General features: G+C 39.5%; 1 protein-coding gene across 2 annotated transcripts; it reads right to left on the minus strand.

Moving 5' to 3' along the window:
• Positions 1-1502: 1502 nt before the first annotated feature.
• On the minus strand, positions 1503-23882 carry LOC127419429 (ADP-ribosylation factor 3). Of its 2 annotated transcripts, none has more exons than XM_051660810.1 (5): positions 23795-23882; positions 22360-22521; positions 22113-22223; positions 21751-21875; positions 1503-3541 (listed from the first exon to the last, which is right to left on the minus strand). In XM_051660810.1, exons 2-5 carry the CDS (start codon positions 22505-22507, stop codon positions 3380-3382), a joined length of 546 nt encoding a protein of 181 aa, XP_051516770.1. In that variant the 5' UTR covers positions 22508-22521; positions 23795-23882; the 3' UTR covers positions 1503-3379. The 2 variants fall into 2 exon arrangements, with proteins under 2 accessions (XP_051516770.1, XP_051516769.1); XM_051660809.1 differs by lacking the exon at positions 23795-23882 and adding an exon at positions 23547-23783.
• Between the last annotated feature and the right edge of the window lie 1027 nt (positions 23883-24909).

The following is a 24909-nucleotide window of genomic DNA, read 5'->3' on the forward strand; positions in this document are numbered from 1 at the left end:
GCCCAGTAGGTGGTGATATGCATGAAGAATGTGAGTCACCAAAACAAAAGAATAATTCAAAAGTGAAAGTGGAGATTTATAGAAAGAAAGGACTTAATATTGATCTGTTTCTCACCTACAACTATCATATCGCTTCTGAAGACATGGATGGATTAAACCACTGGAGTTGTATGGATTATTTTTATACTGCCTTTATGTGCTTTTTGGAGCTTCAAAGTTTTGGTCACCATTCACTTGCATTGCATGTACCTACAGATCTGAAATATTCTTCTAAAAATCTTTGTTTGTGTTTAGCAGAAGAAAGAAAGTCATACACATCTGGGTTGGCATGAGGGTGAGTAAATGATGAGAGAATTTTCATTTTTGGGTGAACTATCCCTTTAAGAGTTTATAATGTTATTTTTTCTTTTACATGTTTTTGACATTAGATTTTTTTAAGTTTAAGGTATTGTTAGCACTTCAATTTTTATATATAATATATATAGTTTTTAGTAGCATAGACTAATGTAAAGTGCCTCACACCAATTATGTAACCAAATATTCAGTTTTGGGGGACCAAAGATAAAGGTTCAAGAATCTGCCAAAGAAGAACCCATATTGATCGACCTCTAATTTGAAGATTGCGTGTTACCCTTGTCTATGGTGGTTACGTGCCTGCTTCACACCAGTGATGTTACTAGGATGCCAGCCTAGTGTCTTTAATGTCACTTGCTTCAGGAACTGCCCTATGATTTTTATAGTGGAACAACTTTCATTTTGACTGTGTGCTATACACTGAATTGCACCCAGCACTTTGTTCCAGTTGTACGCCATCCAGTTCCTGATTCCTCCAGTCCTGCCTCTCTCAGCCTCAGTGCTGGTGGCCATGGCCTGGATGTGAGGTGGGCTGGCCTGGCTTCAGTGGTCGCCGCTCCCATCACAGATTGATGAATTGATTGCAGCATTGCTGCCAGTGAGTCTGTGCCCTGGGCGAGGGCGCCCCGGTTACGGGAGGGAATCCCAGCTATGGCACCCGCCATGGTGCCGCTATTATGACTGGCCTGCAGGGGGCCATTGGGGCTGGCAACCCAGGGAGCAGCCCTGACCCACATACTGCTGTCACCCCTGGAGACACACACTGTGAGGGCAGGCAGGGAGGTGTGTGGGATTGGCCAGAGAAAAGGAGGGCATCTTGCTAAACAAACAGATGTCCCCTCTTCTTACTGACAGACTTTTCTGAGCTGAAGAACCGTAACTGTTCATAGAGAGCAGATTTCCACAAACCTAAAACCACATGACTATCATGTAGTACAATGTTCTGTCTGTTTGTAGCACCTTGCTCATATATTAGATTTATAACATGCTGTGGTGTCACATATTGTTATCAGCCTGCAAAAGCTAATTCTATAATTATACACTAAACCACTGAATGACTGAAGCAATCCATCACCCCATGTAAATAATAAAAAAAGGAAGAAAGAAAAAAAAATGCATGGAAGCAATTACAGTACATTAATTTTGCACAAGAACAAAACCATGTTTTGTGGTTGTAAATAGTTTATTTGTGCAGTTTTGTAAAATCATTTAAATAAGCCTTTTTACGCAGTCTGTAATTTGTACTCATGGAGATCAAGCACCTGTCATAATAATACTTTATTAGTAATATTAACATTCTTCTTTTATGCTTTGTGTAATGGACTAAATTCACACACTAAAATATGGATTTGAAGCCTCAATTTAAGCACTTAAAGTGTAAAAGAGCAAAGGGAACAATTAAGCTATAATTCTGCATTTTTTATTTATTTATTTATTTTGTGGTGTTTAATAAATTAAACAAATATTATGCAATATTTTAAAATTCTTTATTTTGGAGGGTAATGACTGGGAACAAGTCTAGTTGTCAAGCATGGATAAATGGAGGAGAATAGATAGGATAGATAGGTGTAATAGATAAGGATAGATAGGTGTATGGACAACTGAAAATAATTGTGTGTATAGATGCAAAATAAGAAAGATAAGGAACTGTCATGTTTTGTTTCTAAAGCAATGTGAAGTTTATGTTTGCAGAATGAAAAATGTTCTCAATAGTAGCTCAATGCAAAGACAAGATTTTACAAGAAGTAATAGATCTTCGCATTACATTATCTAAGCACATATTTTATTAAGCTTGTAACATAATGTATAAACACACTCAGTCATTCATGAGCAAACAAACACAACCATACATATTCTAGTCTATTGGTACCTGTGTTACTGACTCTAAGTCCATTGTAAAATCAAGACATTATTCGTAATGTGAAAGGTGTGAACATCAGAGGTATTGTAGTGATAATCGGATGAACAAATCACAAATAATTACCATCAGCTACATCAGTCACAGGGCTAAAGTAATGCAACATTGCCAAAAGGTCACAAAAACAAATGCAACGTAATTAATGACGGCACATTCAGCGATCAATGCGAGCATTTCTACACGCCACGCCACAACACAGACAAACAGCATGCAAGAGCAGCAAAGTTAACTGTAGTGAAACAAATGTCATTATTTAGCCATAGAACTGAGTAGAGTACCCCACCACAACAGCTGCTTGGTTAGTGAACTGCACATAGAACAATGTGGTATTTAATAATTGCAAATGCATGCCAGGACAAGAGAAATACAACAATCAGTTCCTCTATCTGTTTACAAACAGAACTAATCAAAGCTTGCTCAGTAACCTGTGCAAAAACATTATGTGTATATACATGCATTAAAAGCAGTAACACCACTTAGTAAAATGGACAGTCATGAAGTCTGGCTGAATTGCTAATAAATCGCAATGCATGTCTACTTAGTTTTCAGTAGCAAAACAACATGTTTCTTAAATTTCTGCAACAATCAGAGCATTTCTGAAATGGTTTAAAATCTTTTCACTTGATTTCACTACTTTTAGGAAACTGAATCAACAGGTTTCTCTGCTATTAGTGCAGCTTTAAGATAGTTTAAATGACCTGCATTTAAGATTTACTCCTATATTCCATAGTAGTAATATATGTAAAAGCTTTTCATTCACTCCCCATTACTTTGATACATTTACAATGTACAGACACAAAATTATTTTTTAAATCACTGATTTTATGAGCACAGCAAAACATTTCTATCTCCAAATAAATATGAAAATCATGGGTACCACCCAATCATTTTATTAACCTGTTAGAGTCATGACAAGGGTGGAGAGGGGCTTAATGCAGCTTATCTTCCATGGTGTGGGAATACACTGAAGGTTTGTTCTGTAATGACCCGGCTCCTGTTGGTCTCAAACTTGCAAATGATGAAAGAAACATCAAAACCACTGGTGCTCCCTGATGAGCTGCCTCAGGTGACTCCTCTCCCACCAGTTCCATTTGGATCCAGTCTGCTTCATTTCTTGTTCTTGAGCTGGTTGGCCAGCCAGTCCAGGCCCTCATATAGGCCGTCTCCACTGGTGGCACAGGTAGCCTGAATATACCAGTTACGGTGGCGCAGAGAGTGGAGACCAAGCTTATCTGTAATTTCTGCAGCATTCATGGCATTTGGCAGATCCTATAAAGTGAGACAGAAACATAGACAAATAGATAATTTAATACAGTATATATATACTTATTTCTATCAAGTGCACCTATCAATACCACCTATCAAGTATACCTCCTATCAAGTGCATACTCTTCCACATACAGGGCAACTTCACAGCAGTTATGATATCCGTAGTCACAACACCACATGTACACAAGTACAGCTCCTATCTACTTGAATGTGGAAATGCCGAAATCTCCAAAAACGGTTGGTCAAGATTGAGATCAAATAACATATTTCAAATCAGCAGTAAAATCTGAGAACAATGGTCTCATAAATTTAGCTTCTTTAGCTCAGTGCTAGGAAAACAACACTATCTTTTCAATCTGGTCCAGCTAATGTGCATGCACGTTCCTGTGTTAACTGACAGGAAATGTCTGTATCTAAAACGTGATTGGTTTAGGGCTAGGCAATGTGGCAAACAAAATAAAATCTTGATTTTTTCAAACTTAATGACGACTCACGATTCGATTATTCAACTTTTAAATGAACTCAGCTAAAAAGTGACTCCAACATGATTAAAATAACATGTTCTTTATTAGAATGCAAGGCAACCTGGTTAGAAAAAAATAAAAATAAATTCATTATAGAAAACAAAGTTCTGCAAGAACAATGCACAAAAAAACTGCACCACACAGGAAATCGTCAACATAGTGTAAATGTAAAATAAATCAAATTCTATTTTTTTTTAAATAACCCAGATGTTCAGAAATAATAGTATAAAATAAGACAACTGAAAAATACTTTTTTAGCCTATGTAGGTATGAATTTTTATTTAAACCAAGTCTATCTAGAAAGTTATTTAGAAATCAATATCTAAAAATGATCATGTTTATCTAGAAAGTACTCATTGTGTCAATTTTTTTTTATGTATAATCATAAACCCCTGCAGACTCAGTCCAGACAGTAGAACATTTTCAAAATTTATAGAAAGATAATAAATAGAAAGTTCTTTTTTTTTTTCAGTTTTGATCGGGAAATTAACCCTGTAAAGCCTGACATGAAATAATTGTCAGTTTACATGAAACTGTTTTTAGTACCATTAGAAAAACTATAAAAATAAATCGTAAAAATAAATAAATAAATAAAATATATGTATCATATTTGATACATTAGGCTTTAAAAGTCATTATCCTCCTGAGGCCCAGCAATTCATTTTTGTATAGGAAATTTTTTATTTATGTTTTTCTTAGCCCATATATGCTACAGTGTTAAATCTTGGGGTATTATCAGAGGACTCCTTGGGCTTTTCAGAGATACCAAAAATTTTGCCATGACAACTTCCTCTCCTTGGTCTATAAATATGGATTGAAATGTCAATCACAGTTCAATTCAGCACATCAAATACAATATGAATAAAAATAAATTCAATAAACAGATTTTATCATATGTATTTTATGCACCAAACACTATACTGACATTTAAAAAAGGGAAATTGTAAAACTTTTTTCGCTGTGTCTCAGGAACTTATGTAAGATGACATCATCATAGCCTGTAATGTAAAATATTGAGAACTTTATAATGACAGCAGGCTGCATGTATGAAAATACACAGAAATATTAGTTCACACTTTAAATATATCTTATTAAAATTATATGTCAGAATTTTCAAAGCTCTGTGATTAAAAAACAAACAAAATTATAGTAAGCATGAATAGAATGTTATGTTGATTGAAAGATATACCTCAAAAGCCTGTTGTATCATATTTGATACATATGGATTTCAACATTCCTTTTCAATAAAATAATATAACAAATTTTAACCAAGTATAAGTTCATTTATACCAACAGTATAAAGTCCCCCACCATTTTAAATAGATTGACATAAACATTAAAAGCACTTTTTTCACAAATAACCACAAGATGGTGCCATAAACATGTGAAACTTACAAACCATACTTTTTTTGGCTTTTCAGCTTGAACAGAGAGTTGAAACAGGAGCCGTCAAATGTTGTTGTGTATCATATTTGGTACACATGGTGTTATAGGGTTAACTTGGATGTGGGAAAAAAAAGTACGTTGGGTGGGGGGAGTCACATGACGCTATGCGAGTGTTGGTCGCTTAAAGGAGTGCTCTGCTTCACTTTGCTACAATTATCTTTTTAATCAATATTAATCGGTGAGAACTGAAATAGTTTTGATTGTTTTTTTGTTTGTTTTTTTGGATTTTTCCCTTTTTTTTCCCCTCCCAATTTGGAATGCCCAATTCCCAATGTGCATTTTTAAGTCCTCGTGGTCGCCTCAGTCCGGGTGGCGGAGGACGAATCCCAGTTGCCTCCGCGTCTGAGACCTTCAACCCGTGCATCTTATCACGTGGCTTGTTGAGCGCGTTGCCACGGAGACATAGCGCGTGTGGAGGCTTCACGCCATCCACCGCAGCATCCACGCTCAACTCACCACGCACCCCACCGAGAACGAACCACATTATTGCGACCACAAGGAGGTTATCCCATGTGACTCTACCCTCCCTAGCAACCAGGCCAATTTGGTTGCTTAGAAGACCTGGCTGGAGTCACTCAGCACGCCCTGGGATTCGAACTAGCGAACTCCAGGGGTGATAGCCAGCGTCTTTACCACTGAGCTAGTTTTGATTGTTAAACTGTGCTGGCAGTGTAAGATGTTGAAAAATGTGAAATCGTCGGTCTGTGGGGACATTAAAAGGCACTTGCATTCGCACGCATCTGATGCCTTGCAGCATAATTATGGTGGGGGTCCAGTTGATAATATCAGCGAGCCTCATGACGTAGGTCAAGATATTGCAAACATTTATGCAGCACTAACGAAAATCTCGACCGACATGGAGGGCCTCGCAGAAATATGTTGAGCGACCACATCTGTGGAGGCGAAATTTTCCACCCTGATTACAAGAATAGACGATGTTGAAAAGCGAGTCAAGTTTCTGGAGTCAGCTGGGAAAGAGCTACAGGCTAACCTGCCTACCAGCAAGGCTGATATGGACCAGGTGTGGGAAAAAAATAGAAGATATGGAAAATAGGAGCAGACGTAATAATTAGGGGTTTGACGATTCGCACTGACAATGATTCGATTCGATTACGATTCTCTACCTTACAATTACGATGCATCGTGATGCATTGTGAAATCTGAAATCTGAAACCAGAAATTACAGATGAAATGTCATGTGCAGGCAGATACGATCCAGGTTTTAATGGAGCAGGCTCAGCAGGGTCATAGAATGAAAAAATGTTTATTAGTAGCATGTAAAGGCGGTAACACAGGATGTGGCAACCGTGAGTTCCCTATTCATTTTGGGATAGGGAAAGAGGCACCAGGCAGCTAAACGGAGTCACCTCCGCTTGTCAAGCATGTTCACTACAATTCAATCGCATTTCCATGCAGGACTGTTTGCAGCACACACTGCGAAAGATAAATTTTTTTATCTTTTCATGGCTGCCATGTGTCATTGACCAATCACAGGTGACTGTAATCAACTGGTTAGTTACCTTCAGAACAGTCTGAAATCGCTCCCTAGTCTGTAGAATTCACTATAAAAATAATGAATTAATGAGTGAGTGTTTTACTTCACAGCCAACAATGTCTGCCCACTAGTCACATTTATTTAAGCCCAGTTCTATTCATGGTTAAACTATTTTATGGAGAAATTACACATTTTATGGAGATACACAAAAGCAATATTAGCATATCTTAATTGGGGAAGAAGGCAACAACAATGAACTTACACTGGTCAATAGATGCAAACCGTTTTGAATAATGACACAGAAAGCAGAACTCGGCAGTATCCATGTATCCATCCATCCATCCATTTTATCTTATGTAGGTTTGCGGGGTGAACTCGGCTGCATAAACTTTCTTTAGTTCAAAGTGGGCTTTCTTTCCCTTTAATCTCATGTGCTCCACTCTGTGTCTGTTGCAAGAAGGTTTGTGTAATATGAGATGGACACATTGGGTATTAATATATAATGATAATCGTTTCTTAAATTTCATAATCGATGCATCAAAATTTCTTTGATAGATCAACCGCGATGCATCGATGCATTTTTCCACCCCTAGTAATAATGTTCATTTTGTTGGAATCCCAGAGGGAAAGGAAGGTCAAGATATGATCAAGTTTTTGGAGGGGCTCATTCCAAATTTGATAGACACAGCAGGTCACTGGCTCGAAATAGAGCGGGCACACAGAGCGCTCGGTCAGCTTTCCAAAACAGGCGACAGACCTCGATCCATCCTGGCAAGATTCTTGCAGTCGGCAGACAGAGACTTTGTTCTATGAATGGCGAGGAATAAAGGCAAGTTGTGCTGGGTGGACTGCAACATTATGGTTTTTCCAGAATTCGCCAATGCTACACACGTCAAATGGGACAGATTCAAAGAGTGTAAGAAATTACTGCACGAGCAAAAGGTGAGCTTTGCATTGCTTTACCCTGCTAAGCTGAGAACTGACACCAAGGATGGACGCAAGACTTTCACATGCCCATGACAAGCTATGGCTTTCATTAAATTAATGGTGTGAGTGGGTAAATTTGCCTGCACTTAATCAATAATATAGACTACACATCGTACATTTTGCTAACGCAGTTTGAGAGGGTCTGTTATTCTGTTTTTTTTTTTTTTTTCTCCCTTTAATGACTTATTGTTTAGTTAATTTGTTCATTTTGTGGGTTCAATGTTATTATTTACTGGGGCCTATTTTATTGAATATATTTATGTGCAATTTAATGGCAGGTTTACGTATAAATAAATAAATAAAAACAAGAAAAAGAAAAAAACACTGGACTTGAGCATTCTGATAGTAATAGTGTCACGGAAAATCTAGTGAGCATGCGTGGACCGTCGGATTTCCAGGGGATAGACACCAGTTGGGACTGTTGTGCACAGGGTTGAAGCTCATCTTTTTCTGTTCTGTGGGTTGTTCAGGTTTTTATGGTTACATGTTTTGTTTGTTTCTTTCTTTCATTTTTTATGCCATGCCAGCTTCTATGGCTATATTCATGGCAGGAGCCAGGTTTAGTTATTTAGAAATAGAGTTAAATAAGGTGTTTAAGATTCATTTTTTCTAAAAACCTCAAAACTAAATTTGATTCACTTGATTAAAAACCTTTTCAAAAGTATCAACTGAATAATAAAGGTTCCTCAGATGTGTAGAGGTATGATAGTCCATTAAAATATGTTTAATGGATAGTGGATTCTGACAAGATGAGCACTTTGGTGAATTTTCTCCTGATAGTAAAAATTGGTGTATGAGTCTTGTATGTCCTATCCGGCATCGTGTGTAAATAACATGATCCCAGCGATTATTAAAAGGGAACACATATCTTGTTCCAACAACAAGATTTATTTCCCGTAATTTGTTGTTTAAACATTGATCCCACTCCGACTGCCATTTGTTTTTTATATATACATTCAGAGTCGGTTTCAGATCTGTGGAAGGTATAGGGTATTTTACTAGTTCAGTAGATAGTGCTTCTCTGGCAGCTCTGTCTGCTTGTTCATTACCAGAGATTCCTGAGTGTCCAGGTACCCAGCAGAAAATAATATTAAAACTCTTTGCTTCAAGAGATGACAGTTTGATTAAAATCTTCACGATTGTTGGGTGATCAGTTTTAGTAGCTTCCAATGCTTCAAGACATGGTTTTGAATCAGTTATTATTAAAAAAAGGTCTCAATAAACTTCAGTGCCAGTAGTAGAGCATTTGCCTCTGCAGTGAAAACTGAACTTTGGTCAGGGATGCGGATACCCTGACAGTTTGTTTTGTTGCAAAACTGCTGCCACTTTATTTCCAGATTTAGATCCATCTGTGTATATTGGATATGTTGTGGGTATACTGCTCTTATGTCCAGAAATTGTTGATGGAAATCATTCGGATACGTTTTGGATTTTTGGTTCCTTGTTAAATCCACATGGATTTTAGGCTTTTTGAGATCCCATGGAGGAATTTTGCAGAAATGTGTCTGTTCCAAACTGTTTAGATCCACTTTCAGATTCTCCAGATGGGTTTTTATATGTAGGCCAAATGGACGAACTTTTAAAAAAATTTTTTTTATATATTGTTGAATGCTGAAGTGGGAAAACTGCTGAATAGTGGTGTACAGTGTCCAAAAGTACTATGTATGACTTCCTAGCTGATCCATAAATGATACTTCCATAGTCCAGCTTTGAGCGTACCATGGTTCTGTACAAGTTCATGAGAGTTGAGCTGTCTGCTCCCCATTTGGTTTTGGATAAAACCTTTAAAACATTCTTAGCTTTAAAACATTTCTTTTTTAGTGATTTAATGTGAGGAATAAAAGGACAGTTTGTTGTCAAAAGTAATACCAAGAAACCTGTTCTCTTTAACAACTTTAATGGGGACTCCATCCATAAACAACTCTGGTTCATTGTGTAGTGAACGAAGCCGACAGAAATGCATACAGATGGTTTTTGTTTGTGAGAACTTGAAACCATTCTGTGATGACCAGGAGTGCATTTTGTTTATCTTCAATTGGATTTTTTGCTTGATAGTATTCATGTACTTGCTCTTGTAGCAAATGCAGATATCATCTACATATAAACTACAGAGGACATCAGAACCAATGACTTTTGCAATGCTACTTATTTTAATACTGAAGAGGGTTACTGATAGGATACTTACTTGAGGTACTCCAAGTCCTTGTTTATGTAGGTTAGACAAGGTGTTTGCTAATTTAACTCTAAAAAGTCTGTTCGATAAAAAACTTTCAATGATGATTGGCAGTCTACCTCTAAAATTCAATTGGTACAGATCCTTTAAAAATCCATGTTTCCATGTCGTGTCATAGGCTTTCTCCAAATCAAAGAAGACAGCTACAACGTGTTCTTTTCTGGTAAAGGTGTCACGAATATAGCTTTCAAGACAAATAAGGTGATCTGTAGTGCTTCGACCTTTCCTGAAACCACAGTGGGCGTTACACTTATGTGGTGTTTAGATTCCAGTATCCAGACCAGGCGATCATTGACCATCCTCTCCATTGTTTTGCATAAACAACTGGTTAAAGCTATAGGGCGGTAGTTTATGGGGTCGTTATGGTCTTTTCCTGGCTTTGGAATAGGTATTATTTCTGCTTCATGCCAGGCGGATGGGATTTTTCCCGATATCCAGATGGAGTTAAAAATTCTAAGGAGCATTTTCAGGGAAAGGTGGGGTAGATTCTTAAAAAATTGATAGTGGATTTTATCCGGTCCAACAGCTCTGTCGTGGGATTTTTTAATGGCTCGCTGTAGTTCTTCCATAGAAAAAGGTTGGTTGTATGGCTCTGTGTTACTGGAGCCGAAGTTAAACTATTCTTTTTCTTGTTGAGCAAGAAAAGTTCGAAAAGCAGGAAGGCAGTTCCCAATAGATGAATTGTTTTCAAAAGTTTTTGCTAGAATGTTTGCAATTTCTTGTTTTGAAGTCAAAAGTGTGCCGTGCTGTTTGATGTGTTTTTTCCCTTCATTTTCCGTATCAGGTTCCATATTTTGTATGATGGAGTACTTGTTGTCATGCTGGAAACGAATCTTCTCCAGCTTTTCTTTTTTACCTCATTTTTTTTTTTTTGGGGGATTTTTCCCCTTTTTCTCCCAATTTGGAATGCCCAATTCCCAATGCGCTCTAAGTCCTCGTGGTGGCGTAGTGATTCGCCTCAGTCCGGGTGGCGGAGGACGAATCCCAGTTGCCTCCACGTCTGAGACAGTCAACCCACGCATCTTATCACATGGCTTGTTGAGCGCGTTGCCACGGAGACATAGCGCGTGTGGAGGCTTCACGCCATCCACCGCGGCAACCACGCTCAATTCATCATGCGCCCCACCGAGAACAAACCACATTATAGCGACCACGAGGAGGTTACCCCATGTGACTCTACCCTCCCTAGCAACCGGGCCAATTTGGTTGCTTAGGAGACCTGGCTGGAGTCACTCTTTTTTACTTCATTTATAATTCTTCTTGCTCGTGCTCTACTCATCTTGAGTTTGATAAGATTTTCAGTTGATGGATGTCTGAAGAACAGTCTTTCAGTTTTTTTCCTCTCTTTTATAGCTTCCTTACATGTATCATCAAACCATGGAAGTCGTCTATGTTTTATATTTAAAGATGTTCTTGGGACTGTATCATTAGCTATAGATATGAGCGTTTCAGTAAATTCTGCATAGCATCTGGGATGTCTTCTGGAAACTGTGTCAGTTTCTCATAACAGAGGGTTTGAAATTGATACTTTTTGCTTTTTTACTTTGCCATCTTTGTACATTTGTTTCTTATTCTCTGCCTTTGATGGTTACAATGATTGGGAAATGGTCACTTCCACAGAGGTCATGCCAAACTTTCCATGATAGGTCTAAAAATAATTCAGGCTGACAAATTGTTAGGTCAACTGCAGAGTACGTTCCCTATCCTGGATGTAAATAGGTATTCAGTCCATTATATAAAATACATAAGGTGTGGTTATCTATAAAATCTTCAATCTTCTTCCCTTTTGTGTTACAGTGATTACTGCCCCACAAAGTGTTATGACTATTAAAATCTCCCATGAGAATAAAAGGAGATGGGAGCTGAGCGATAAGGTGATCTAGGTCCATGTGTGTCAAGTTTAAATTTGGAGGAATGCAGATAGAGACGACAGTTATGGTTTTCTGCAAAGTCAGGCATACTGCTGTTGCCTGTAGGTTGCTATTAATATTTATATGACTATGGATCACATCTTTTCTTATTAAAATGGTTGTACCACCGGAAGCCCACTTGTCACTGGGACCGAAAGTGTTAAAACTTGTAACATTTTTAAAAGAGAGAGTACTGTCTAGAGAGGTGGTAATTGTGTTTCTTGAAGACATATGGCTAGAGAGTTAATAATTGCAGTTAGACGCTGCAGCTCCATAAAATTTGCCCTGATACCACGACAGTTCCATTGGATGATAGAATTTTCCATTACCTATTAAGGAGAATAAGGACAGTTTTCTTGGTTCTGCCTTTAGGGGATGGACTTCTACTGTGGTATTCATTCTCTTTCATTTCCACATCTTTCATTTGTTTTGTCTTTGAGGCTTCATCTTGGGATACTTTTGATTGTGAAGAACTTGCCATACCGTTGTTTTTATTTGCCTTTTGGTTTCCTGTTATTGAGCTCTGACTGGAGTGAATGTCATTTAGAAGAGTTTTGCTCTGGGTTCCTGTGTTCTTCATCTTTGGGGGAATATTACTATGGTTAACGGTTTGGGGTTTGTCTTTATGCATCCAGGTGATATCTGTTTGGCAGTCTGTTGTTCTCACAGCTTTTTTTGCAACAGAGGCGAAGGTTTTATTCAGCGTAAAAACAGGGATGACATCCACCGTTTTCTTTGCTTCGAGGTAACTGATTCTCTTACTACACCTGATCTTCTGTATTTCCTTTTCTTTGATCCACATGGGACACTGTTTTGATGCAGATGAATGGTAACCTGAGCAATTACAATATTTTGATGGTTTTTCACAGCTCCCTTTGTCGTGGCCTACCTCCCCACAGTTACAAAATGTATGTTTGTTGTTGCAGCCATTAGATCCATGGCCATACTTTTGACAGTTGAAACACCGCAGAGGGTTGGGTACAAATAAGTCCACTGGAACACTTAAGTATTCAATTTGAAGTTTATCTGGGATTAGCGGTTTATTAAAGGTGAGGATGTACGTACCAGTTTTAATCGTTCACTCTTCTCTCTTGATTATTATTCTTTTGACGTTCATTACTCCTTGGATCTTGAGCCCGTGCGTTATTTCTTCTTCATCCACATCATCCAACTCTCTAGTTCGGATTACTCCTTTACTGTAGTTCCAAATTGGACGAGGAGATGTCTTTATTTGAGCTCCAGCAAACATGCTGGCATGCAGTAGATTTTCAGCATTGGCTTTTTTACTGCATTCCACAAGAATCTTGTATTTTCACTTCCTTTACTGTTCCCACTATTCCTGCAATATCTTTTTGTATAGCGAAAGGGTAAAGCTTGATGATTGGACAATCTGGAGCAGCAGCTTCAATGATGATGAATTTTGGCCAGTCATCATTACTCGGCACAAGAGCACGTCTGTTTTCTGAGGTATTGTCTGTATCCAGGTCCAAGAAACGTTTTTTTGAGGTGTGTTTTGTAGCCATGTTCTGGGGTTTTAGTTTTGTCATCTCTGCTCCCCACCCACCTTGGAGCCCAAAAGTAAGGGATGCACAGCGTCACGGATTTCCAGCATATTATGCATCAGGGATACAGGGATGATAACAAGTTGCTCAATTTACTTGATTGACCCTTAGCCAGTGCCTACTGGGAATCTGAGAGATATTTGATGTTCGGCTACCACAGAGTATTCCCAGGGCATGTTTTGACCAGCCGATTGATTGGATTGAGCCATTCCAACCTCCCGCCTAGGTGAAGTAGGAGCCAAAGTACCGTGTTGAAATAGTGGAAGCCATAGCAAACCACATTTCTCAGAGACCAGGATCTCTTCCTCCACCGACAAGGGTTGCAACTCACGGCAGATGAGTCGTCCTTTTCCTTATTTCTTATAACGGAAATGGGATAATTAGGATCTATTTTACTCCAGGTCTTTACAGAATGATGGAAAAAACTTTTTGCTGTAACCCTAGCAGGGGGGCTTGAGGGTTGTTCTCTCTTTCCCAAGGAGACGACCCTAGCACTATGGAGGGAAGGAGCGTGCCACTGTTCCTTTCACGGGCTACCATCATAAAGATGGGTCCCGAGCCTTACCCAGTTTTATGGTTACATCAAAGTTGGAAAGTGGTTGTGACGAGGAGGAGGGCATGGCCAGGCCGTGAGGATGCACGCCCGGCGCTGAGTTGCCTAATCAGCGGGAGGGAGATAAGGGAAGAGCCGGAGACGCCAGAGAGAGAGAGGAGTTCCTCCACTTCTTGGCAGATTGCAGCAGTTCCTCCACCTCCTGGCAGACAATTCCAGTACCATCGAACCAACCTCTACTCGGCGTCGCGATCCTCCATCAGCACCAAGGGCTCTCTGATGGCGCATCTTCGAATTTTGCTTTGGGTACACAATTTAGTTTTGCATATCAATATTTCACCCTTTAATATACTGTTGGTAAAATGTTTCTTTCCACGTGGAATGTTAATGAGCTGGGGCACCCTATAAAAAGAAGGAAGGCGGTATCTTTACTTTGTTTTTCTTTTTTTTTTCTCACCAATTTGGGATGCCCAATTCCCAATGCGCTCTAAGTCCTTGTGGTGGCGTAGTGACTCACCTCAATCCGGGTGGTGGAGGACGAATCTCAGTTGCCTCCGCGTCTGAGACAGTCAATCCGTGCATCTTATCACATGGCTGGTTGAGCGCATTACCGTAGAGATGTAGCGCATGTGGAGGCTTCACGCTATTCTCCGTGGCATCCACGCCCAACTCACGACGCGCCCCACCGAGAGAGAGAATCACACATTATAGCGACCACGAGGAGGTTTCCCCATGTGACTCTACCCACCCTAGCAACCGGGCCAATTTGGTTGCTTAGGAGAATTGGCTGGAGTCACTCAGCATGCCCTGGATTCGAACTCGTGACTCCAGGGGTGGTAGTCAGTGTCTTTACTCACTGAGCTACCCAGGACACTGTGCTTTGACCTTTTTAATGAATGAAGCATATTGTATGATCTGCCCCCTAAGGACTGCCTTAAGTGCCTCCATTGCTACACCCACAGAGGACACTGAGGACAAATTGGTTTCAACATAAACATTGACTTCTGTCTTTAACATTTGTTGAAATTCAGGGACTTGTAGAAGGGATATATTAAAGCACCATCTATATGATTTTCTTTTCTCTAAATGCGGCAACATCTCTAAACACACTGATCTGAAACTAAAATGTTCCCAATTGAGAAATCAATGGCCAAAGGAATGAGTGACACAGATATAAAAAAATAAAAAAATCTATTCTAGAGTAAATCTGATGAAAAAAGTGTAGTCCCTCCCAGATGGATTAAGAAGTCTCCAAATGTCTGTAAGACAAGATTTTTACACATCTTCTGTAGTGTCAATGTTGCTCTAAAATGTCTACACACTTTTGCATCACTATTATCAAGGACCAAATCCATTTACAGATTGAAATCTCCACCCAAAACCATATCATAAAGCAGTGTTTCCCAACCAAGCTGTAGGAGGCTTGAGGGGCAGAGCCGTGGATGGCAGAACCGTGGTAGGCTTGAGACTAAGAGTCCAGTATGACTGGGAAATGACCTCAGTGCTCGCGAACATGAGCAGAGTTTCGGGAACGACCTCTGTGGTCGTGGGCAAGGACAGAGACTCGGGTACGACCTCTGTGGTCGTAAACATAGGTAGAGACTTGGAAACGACTCTGTCTGTGGTTGTGAACATAGGAAACGGAAGCCTTTCCTCTCCTCCTCCTCCGGTTGGCCAGAGTAGGCAACGCAGGCTCTGGGGTGGACGTGGCTGGCAACGCTGGTTCTGGGATGGACGAAGCTGGCAACGCAGGCTCTAGGATGGACGAGGCTTCCAGCTCGTTGGCCGTGGCAGGTGTGGGCGTTGGCTTGTTGGCTGTGGCAGGCATGGGCATCAGCTCATTGGCCGTGGCAGGCAAGGGCACTAACAATTTGTGGGAAAGGGTCTTCATGGCCCTACGCACCAATATTAGTGGCGGAAAATTTAACTTGAAGACAAGGGCCGAGAAGGCCTTCGAGCAATGAGTCGCGGAAGGCTGGACTGTGGAATGGCGTGGAGCCGACTCAGATTTGACTGTTACATGGCGTGGAACAGATTCAGACGTGGATGTGACATGGCATTGAGCAGGCTGAGGCTTGGTTGTGACATGGCATGGAGCGGGCTGAGGCATGGCTGTGACATGGCAGGGAGCAGGCTGAGGTTTGGCTGTGACATGGTATGGAGCAGGCTGAGGCATTGCTGTGACATGGCATGGAGCAGGCTGAGGTTTGGCTGTGATATGGCATGGAGCAGGCTGAGGTGTGGCTGTGACATGGCATGGAGCAGCCTCAGGCTTGGCTGTGACATGGCATGGAGCAGGCTGAGGCGTTTCTGAGATGTGGCATGGAGCCTTACCTTGATGAAGAGAATGCAGTTGATCTCCACCATTTTGCCTCCTACTGGATGTTCAAACGCAGCACGAAATTGTTGGAGGAAGTAACAGAACGAAGGGAATGTTGTTCTGTCGCCGTTCCACACCGCTGCAATCCAGTCTAACGCCTTACCAGTAAGCAGCGAACAAACAAAGATAAATGCGGCTCTCATCAGTGGGGTATAGTGTGGGTTGTTGATTAACAAACTGAGAACATTGGAGCAGAAATCCCTTACATTTAGCTGGTGATCCATTGAATTTCTCATGAAAGGCAAGGCATGGGTTAGTGGTGAATGTGCTAGGTGAGGCCGGGTAAGCTGCTGGATTGGATGAAGAGGCTGAAGTGTTTGGGGTTGGTAAACGGAGGCTTTGCAAAGTTTTAACAAGCTCCTATGTTAACAATGACAGCTGGTCAAGTTGTTGGTGGTGTACATCCGCTTGCGCTGAGACATCGGTGGTGAGCTGGATCGGTTTGTAGCGAAGTCTTCTGTAATGATGAGTCAGCAGAGTTGAGATCCATATGCAGCTTTTAATAGGCAGGGGTCAATCACCAGCAACAGTAATATCCAAGGTAATCCAGAGAGGTAGACAATAAACAAGAGGTTGGGGCAGGCGGTAGACAATCACAGGTTATTTCCAGGTAAACAAGGCAGTAATAGTAGGCAGGCAGCAACGGGTCAAAACAGGGTGAACAGTCCATGATCATACACAGGTAATGCAATAAACACAGAGAACGCTCAGAAATGTCAGCCAGGGCAAAACAAGACTTTGCCATGACAGCGAGTGAGAGTGAGACTTAAATAGCTGAGCAGGTAATCAGTGATAGGTACGGGGATTATGGGAAATGGAGTCCAGAGAGCTAAAGTCAATCCACAGGTGATGGAGCCCTCTGGTGGTGAGTGGGAGGAACAACAAAGGCGGGATTCATGACAACGTCTTTGTCTACAGATAAGGATATAAGTAATTTCTTAGAGCCATTAGAACTTCCTAAACTGACGAATGATCAAAAAAACTCTTTAGACTCAGATATTACTTTGGAGGAGCTTGCTGATGTAATTAAAGCCTTGCCAACAGGTAAGGCACTGGGGCCAGATGGTTTTGCCGCAGAATTTTTTAGATCTTATGTCACAGAACTGGCTCCACTTATGTTAGAAGTTTACACAGAGTCATTAAAGAAAGGTGAACTACCGCCAACCATGACACAAGCCCTGATCCGTTTCATTATTAAAAAAGATAAAGACCCAAATGAATGTAAAAGATATCGTCCAATTTAGCTGATTCAGATAGATGTAAAAATATTGTCTAAAATTCTGGCTAATCGATTAAACAGGGTTATTACATCTCTTATAGATATACTGTAGATCAAGTGAGGTTTATTCATGGTTGTAGTTCTTCTGATAATATTAGACGTTTTATAAACATTATGTGGTCAGTAGCGAATGATCAGACCCCGATCGCTGCCATCTCACTTGACACCGAGAAGGCCTTTAATACGGTGGAATGGGACTATCTTTTTAAGATTTTAGAAATGTACGGGTTTGGAAACACTTTAATTGTGTGGATGAAGTTACTTTATAAATAACCGCCTAGCGGCAGTGCAAACTAATGGATTAATTTCATATTATTTCTCTGATGAATTGTGAATTGTATCCCCAAATTCAATTATCTACTGCAGTCTCTCCCTCTAGAAGTTCCTCTTTCTCATTTTAAACAATTTTATAGAATATCTATGTCTTTTGTTTGTAATGGTAAACAACCTCGGTTGCATTTCAGTAAGTTACATAGACCAATTGACAAAAGAGGTTTTGGCCTCCCCAAAATGTTGTTTTATTACTACACTTTTAATCTTAGACACCTTACCCATTGATCTCTTCCACCAGAAAGAGCCCCTCCCTGGTACAACATTGAACAAGCGGTCCTTGCCCCAATCACACCATTGCAAAGTCTTTCTATTAAATTGCCAAGAGAAGTAAAAATGCATCCTATTATTTCACATTTACATTCAGTACGGACAAAGTTTTCAATGTTCAGTTCTGATGCTTGCCTAAATGTTTTCTCAAGTATATGGCTGAACCCCAAATTATGTGTCAACAAGTCCCCCTTTTGCTGGAAAGAATGGATCGAGAGGGGTGCTGCTACACTTGGTGACCTTTATGAAAACGGAGCTTTGACATCATTTGAAAATATAACACAGCAATTTGGGATTTCTAGGTCTCAAATTTTCAGGTATTTACAGCTGCGCCATTTACTTTGTACTATTATTGGTGGTAGTACAAACTAAAGCTACAGAAACTCTTTGTATGGTGCTCACAGCCTTTGGGAAGGGCCATGAAGCATCAGTGTATTACTCCTTGTTGATTTAGAGTCTGGGTGATGGAGGCTTAACAGCTCTTAAGAGGTTATGGGAAAGAGATTTGAACTTGGTATTGGAGGATGGAGCGTGGGAAAGAATTTTTAAAAATGTTAAAACTATGTTTAGGGATGCAAGGGTACGCCTTATTCAGTTTAAGATTTTGCATCATTTCTACTGGTCCTCACTAGATTGATTAGGCTTGGTTTAAAATATACACCTACCTGCTGGTGATGTCAGTTGGAGGATGGAGACATAGCCCCATCCTCTGTGGTTCTGCACTAAGATTCAAGAATTCTGGGAAGAGTCCAGAATTTTATCTGCTAAACTCTAGACACTCAAATTTCATTCTGCCCCAGACTATGTATATTGGGTGATGGGGCAGTTATTAATGTAGGTGACAAATATATAAAAACTGGTTCCAAACTAGTGTATTGATTGGCAGACGGATGATTCTTCGAGGATGTAAGTTAAAAGGCGCTTCCTCTTTTCAAGAATGGTTTACCGAATTAGGCAGGGTGGCGGCATTATGGAATAATACGGAATAATGGGGGTTAAAAGTTGATTCTGTGTATATATGTTTTTATTTGTTCTCTTTCATTTGTGAGAATCAATAAAAAGTGTTAATCAGGAGAAAAAAAAAGAAAAAAGGGGGGAAAAAAACGTTGAAACCTGCAGACTCTGACCTCTAAAACATAGACATGGTATCCATTAAGGCTGCACGATTGATTAAAGTCTCGCAGTTTGGCCTTGTGCAATGATTAAAGAGCAAAAGGCTGTGTTTTAAAATCTCATAATCTGCTGGGGGGCCTGGGTAGCTCAGTGGTAAAAGATGCTGGCTTCCACCCCTGGAGTTCACTAGTTCGCTAGTTCAAATCCCAGGTCGTGCTGAGTGACTCCAGCCAGATCTCCTAAGCAACCAAATTGGCCCGGTTGCTAGGGAGGGTACAGTCACATGGGGTAACCTCCTCGTGGTCGTTATAATGTGGTTCATTCTCAGTGGGGCGCATGGAGAGTTGAGCATGGATGCCGCGGTGGATGGCGTGAAGCCTCCACAAGCGCTATGTCTCCATGGCAACACGCTCAACAAGCCACGTGATAAGATATGCGGGTTGATGGTCTCAGACGTGGAGGCACCCGGATTGAGGCAAATCAGTCCCTAATGTCAGGCGCCCTCTAGCAATACTAGCTAAGCAGCGCAGTGATATGAAATTATTTATCATTACAATTCAACTCGCAAAGTTTATCAAAATGATCACAAATGAGTACATTTGAAACATGTCACAGATCAAAGCAATAATTAGTGATCTACCTGAATCATCATGGTAAAAGAAGGAGCATGGATGTTTGATTCTCACATTTATAGCCCATCCATATGATTTGATATGAAGCGCCCGTTACCTTCATGTAACTAATGATTTATTATAGGTATTTGAAAGGAGACCGTTCATCAGCATGCTCAGAATGCCAAGGCGAGTTATGGTCTAAATAAGCCGGTGTATTCATGCATTATGGTAGAAGTTGAGCTACAATCACACTGTACAATCGTACTGGAAATATTACCGGTGTCTTTTATATCAGTCTGCATGTTGTTAACCAGTAATGTTCATTTAAAGCACGCACACGTGCAGTGCTATGAAATTTTGGTTCTCTTCCTTATTAAGCCTTTGGTGGATTGACAACATACCTAATTATAGCATTTGCTAATATTTTTTATGTAAAACCTTGATTTCTCGATTTTGAAATAAATTAAAATTTAAAAACGTAAATTTGAAATGAATAGATGAAATCGCCCAGCCCTAGACTGGTTAATGTGGGACTTATATTGGATGATATTGCAATATTGCTGTATATTGCCATATTGGGTGTTTTGATTTCTCCCATTCGTTTTCAAACAAGTGGTCCATCTCGGGCTAAACTGTCTCTGTCTATACTCATTCATTCACCAATGGCAAACTGCACGACCAGAGGGAACCTTCATAATAGCAAGGGAGTTCAATTAATGCAATCTATGACATCCTTCCCAAATTCTTTTATCAGGATCCTGCTGTAAAGGTTAGAAGAAAACACTGGACCATGTCATCACCAACACAAAGTTACAACTTTCACCAAACTCAGATAGTCTGAAAACCTCTCTCTGCTTGTAATCCATCATATCATCTACCAGTAAAATGGGCTAAACAAACTGTTAGGATAGTGCCTGAAAAATGTCTTTTAGAACTTAAAGTCTGATCGAACGAGGGCACAACATATCTCAAACATTAAGGTTTACCATCTACTGTCTTAAGCTACATTAAACACCTTTTTGGACAATGTCACAATTACCAAGAGCATTATTGCTTTGCCCAATTAGAAATGATGCATAGACAAAGATGTCCTCCATTCTTATCATTCTCAGATGAATTTCTCATTGTTCCTCAACTACATTGCTCTTGGATATGGAAGCCTAAGCGATAATTCTATTAGGAAGACTTGTAGTAAGCATCATGTCATTCATTCAATTTAGGCATCTCATCCAATCATAATCCATCCTATGCTTTATAAGCTCCACACAGCTGTCCTTCGTTGCTTCATTATGCCCTGTTGTTTTCACCCTCCTCCACCCCATTACCACTTTTTAGGTCCTGTCCTGCTGTAAGGGGTAAGCTTAACTTAAAAACTCCATCTCTCCCATACGACCACTTGAGATCTTTTACAGATGCACTGTTGACAGCATCATGACCAATAACATCACAGTTTGATACGACAGCTGCACATCACCATATTGGAAAGCCTGATGAAGCGTAAGAGAGCTCTTGCCTGTTTGTTGGCAAAGACAAGGAGTACAGCATCTCTCAGTTCATCCTCAGCCAGCATCCTCATCAGCTCTTCTCTGGCTTCATTGACTCGCTCACGATCATTGCTGTCCACCACGAATATCAGACCTTCAATTGACATGGGGAAAGATGTGAAATGTGGCTACGGAGAGGCAGTAGTTCACAACAGGGGGACAATAAAGACCTTTTCTGTCATCAATATGAAATCGAAATTTTAATTAAATGGCTAAAATTTCAAAAAGATAAAACAGAGAACATCCTCAACCAAGCAGTATAAAGTTGCTAAATACGATTAGGGTTTGCTAAATCCTGTTAGTGCAGTGTGTGTGTGAGTTCTCTTTTCACCTTGTGTGTTCTGGAAGTAGTGACGCCATAGAGGTCGGATTTTGTCCTGGCCACCAACATCCCACACTGTAAAACTAATATTTTTGTACTCAACGGTCTCCACATTAAAACCTAGGTAACAAACAAGCACAACAGGACCCAGATTACACATTTGAAAAGACTCTTAAAACATTACATCAAGAGCTTTGTCTCTTGAGAAAAAGGCAAATAATGTAATAATTATCAAGTAATTAAACGGTTTTAGCACCGATGGTGGGAATGGTAGTCACTATCTCTCCCAGCTTCAGTTTGTACAAGATTGTGGTCTTCCCAGCCGCATCCAACCCAACCATCAAAATCCGCATCTCCTTTTTCCCAATGAGGCTCTTCAAAAGGTTGCCAAAAATGTTTCCCATGGTAGTAGGTTAGCCTTTCCCAACACAAAACATACAAAATCTAGGGTCAGTTTTTAAAAGACACATGCTATTGTGTTGTCCATTTTTTTATCTATAATTCTGAACTGTGAATTAGTAAATCCAATGAACAATATCATGGGATATTGTTTAATCAATATTGAACAAATTTCTCATGAGAACAACTTATAGAACTTTTCAACACTAGTCCAGTTACTGCATTTCACAAAGTATTAACTCAACAGTAAAAAAAGAAAAAAAAACATATGTAAAATAATATTGCACACATTAAAAATAAAGCACACGTAGTGTGAAGAAATAATAATGGCATGCATTTGCAAAAATAATCCAGTTATTACAGCCCACAAAATATTTCACCTCTCAGTCCTCAAAAACAGAGCCAGTGAAAATGAAAAGCTAACTGAAGAGTGAACATAGATCAGTGATGTCACGTTAATGTTAGGTCATCTTAATCTAGCCTTTTGGTGAGAGCACTAATCTGCAAATTCATCTCAGATGACTCATGACTGTATCAAATTGAATTGATTAAATAAATGCGTATAGAGCCAAGGAAAATACATGTAAAGAAATCTATCAGCAAAATAAACCACAAGGCCATATACTGTCTAGACTAATGTGTCATTCCCTTTTTAAAATATGTGCTTAATATGGGAAAGCTAAGAAAGTACGCTATTGCTTTACCCTAACTGCTGATTCACAGAACGAGATGTCTCTGTAGACGAGTTTATGAGATGTGACTGTATTAATTTGTTTGTAAGGATAAGATCAATCCTCCATAAAATGGTGATGACATCAACATCATGACTGGAGTATTCTAATGAAATGCCAGAAAACTGGAATGACCTGTATTAGAAATGCAACAGCCAGAAAAATACATGTAGCCCATTTTAAATACAGTTTAAAGAGAAACAATCCTTTAAGATCAGAAACCCTGATATAAAAACTGATTTCTAGAATAAGAGACGTCTTTATTTTTTAAAGATGCTCGCATCACGTTGTATTACTAATTATGACAGCTCACCTTCTCATGGAAGCCGGACCATGTCAGATCAGGAAATAACAGTTATTTAATTTTTAAAACGTCTAACACTTTTATATCTGTAACGACGAAGACATACTATAGCAGGAATAGGCGGCCGACAACAACAGTATGCATTTTAATACACATAATATTGCAAATGCATTATTACGCCACCAATGTATAATGCGTTTACAAGAAAAAAAAAATAAATAAAAAATGTCCCTACGTTTCGCAACATCCCTACTCACCTCGGTCACCGACACCGGATAATTTCACGCAAGTCACTCCGCTCTCGCGATATCAGTGGTCCGATGCAAAGAAACACGAGTGTGGCTTGTGAGATCTCGCGATATCTTCAAAGCGCATCCTTGTATGTACATCCAAAATGACAAAAAACAAAAAACCCTCAAGAACCACACTTTTATTGCAGACTAAGATTAATGTGGATTTCAGGTATTTATAAATAACAGAATACGAGATATATCATATATGTGAAGTATTTCCTATAAGTACTGCATCAACAATTTTACACTGAAAAAATGTTGACTTAAAAAATTTGCTCCATTTTTAACATCTAAATAAACTGGTATGATTCAAAAATATTATTCAACTTGTCTGAATCAGCTTGAATACATTAGGTTACAGCCAAGGGCGTAGCAGCAAAACATTTATCCATGTTTTTAATCGACACTGATGTTGATCTAAATTAATCTAGAGACGAGGAACACACAAACGAGAGTTATTTATCGGCATATCGTTCTTGATTGGCAGCATTACGTGAAATGCACTGCAGAAAAACAGAGGACAATCCTTTTAAGCACAGATTGTAAGTGGAGTTTGTATCAACGCATAAGACTTCATTAAGTAATGCTTTTTACATTATGTTTGTGAGGTAATAGTTGATAATAATAGAGTAATAGAGTAATCAGTTGTTTTTGCCAATTGAAGCAGATTACTAGATCTGTGTTAAATATGCAAAGCTACTTTTAATATCAGCTCCTGTTTTTGTTTTTTTATCTCTATGTTGGTGTGCAGTCGACAAACTGTAGGAAAAAAGATAGATCTGCTGTGATCTTAGAAGCATCTTATGCATTTTACTGAAGTCAATAGATATGTAGACACGCTTTTTTATACATGAAAGCCTACGGAAGTTAATTATTATTATTATTGTTATACTTTTGATAAAAGTCATGCTTAGCAGCTCAAAAACAGCAGGGAAATGATAGATTTGCTTTGTTCTGATAATGTTTAAAACCCCTACTAAAGTCTCTTTGTAGGTCTGTAGACATACAAATTTTAAAGGATTATAATTTTCTTTTGATATTTGATTCAGTGACTAACTCATTTCACACAAGACACTCAT

Source organism: Myxocyprinus asiaticus, chromosome 28 (assembly GCF_019703515.2).
Source record: "Myxocyprinus asiaticus isolate MX2 ecotype Aquarium Trade chromosome 28, UBuf_Myxa_2, whole genome shotgun sequence".
In the NCBI taxonomy this organism is placed as follows: domain Eukaryota; kingdom Metazoa; phylum Chordata; class Actinopteri; order Cypriniformes; family Catostomidae; genus Myxocyprinus; species Myxocyprinus asiaticus.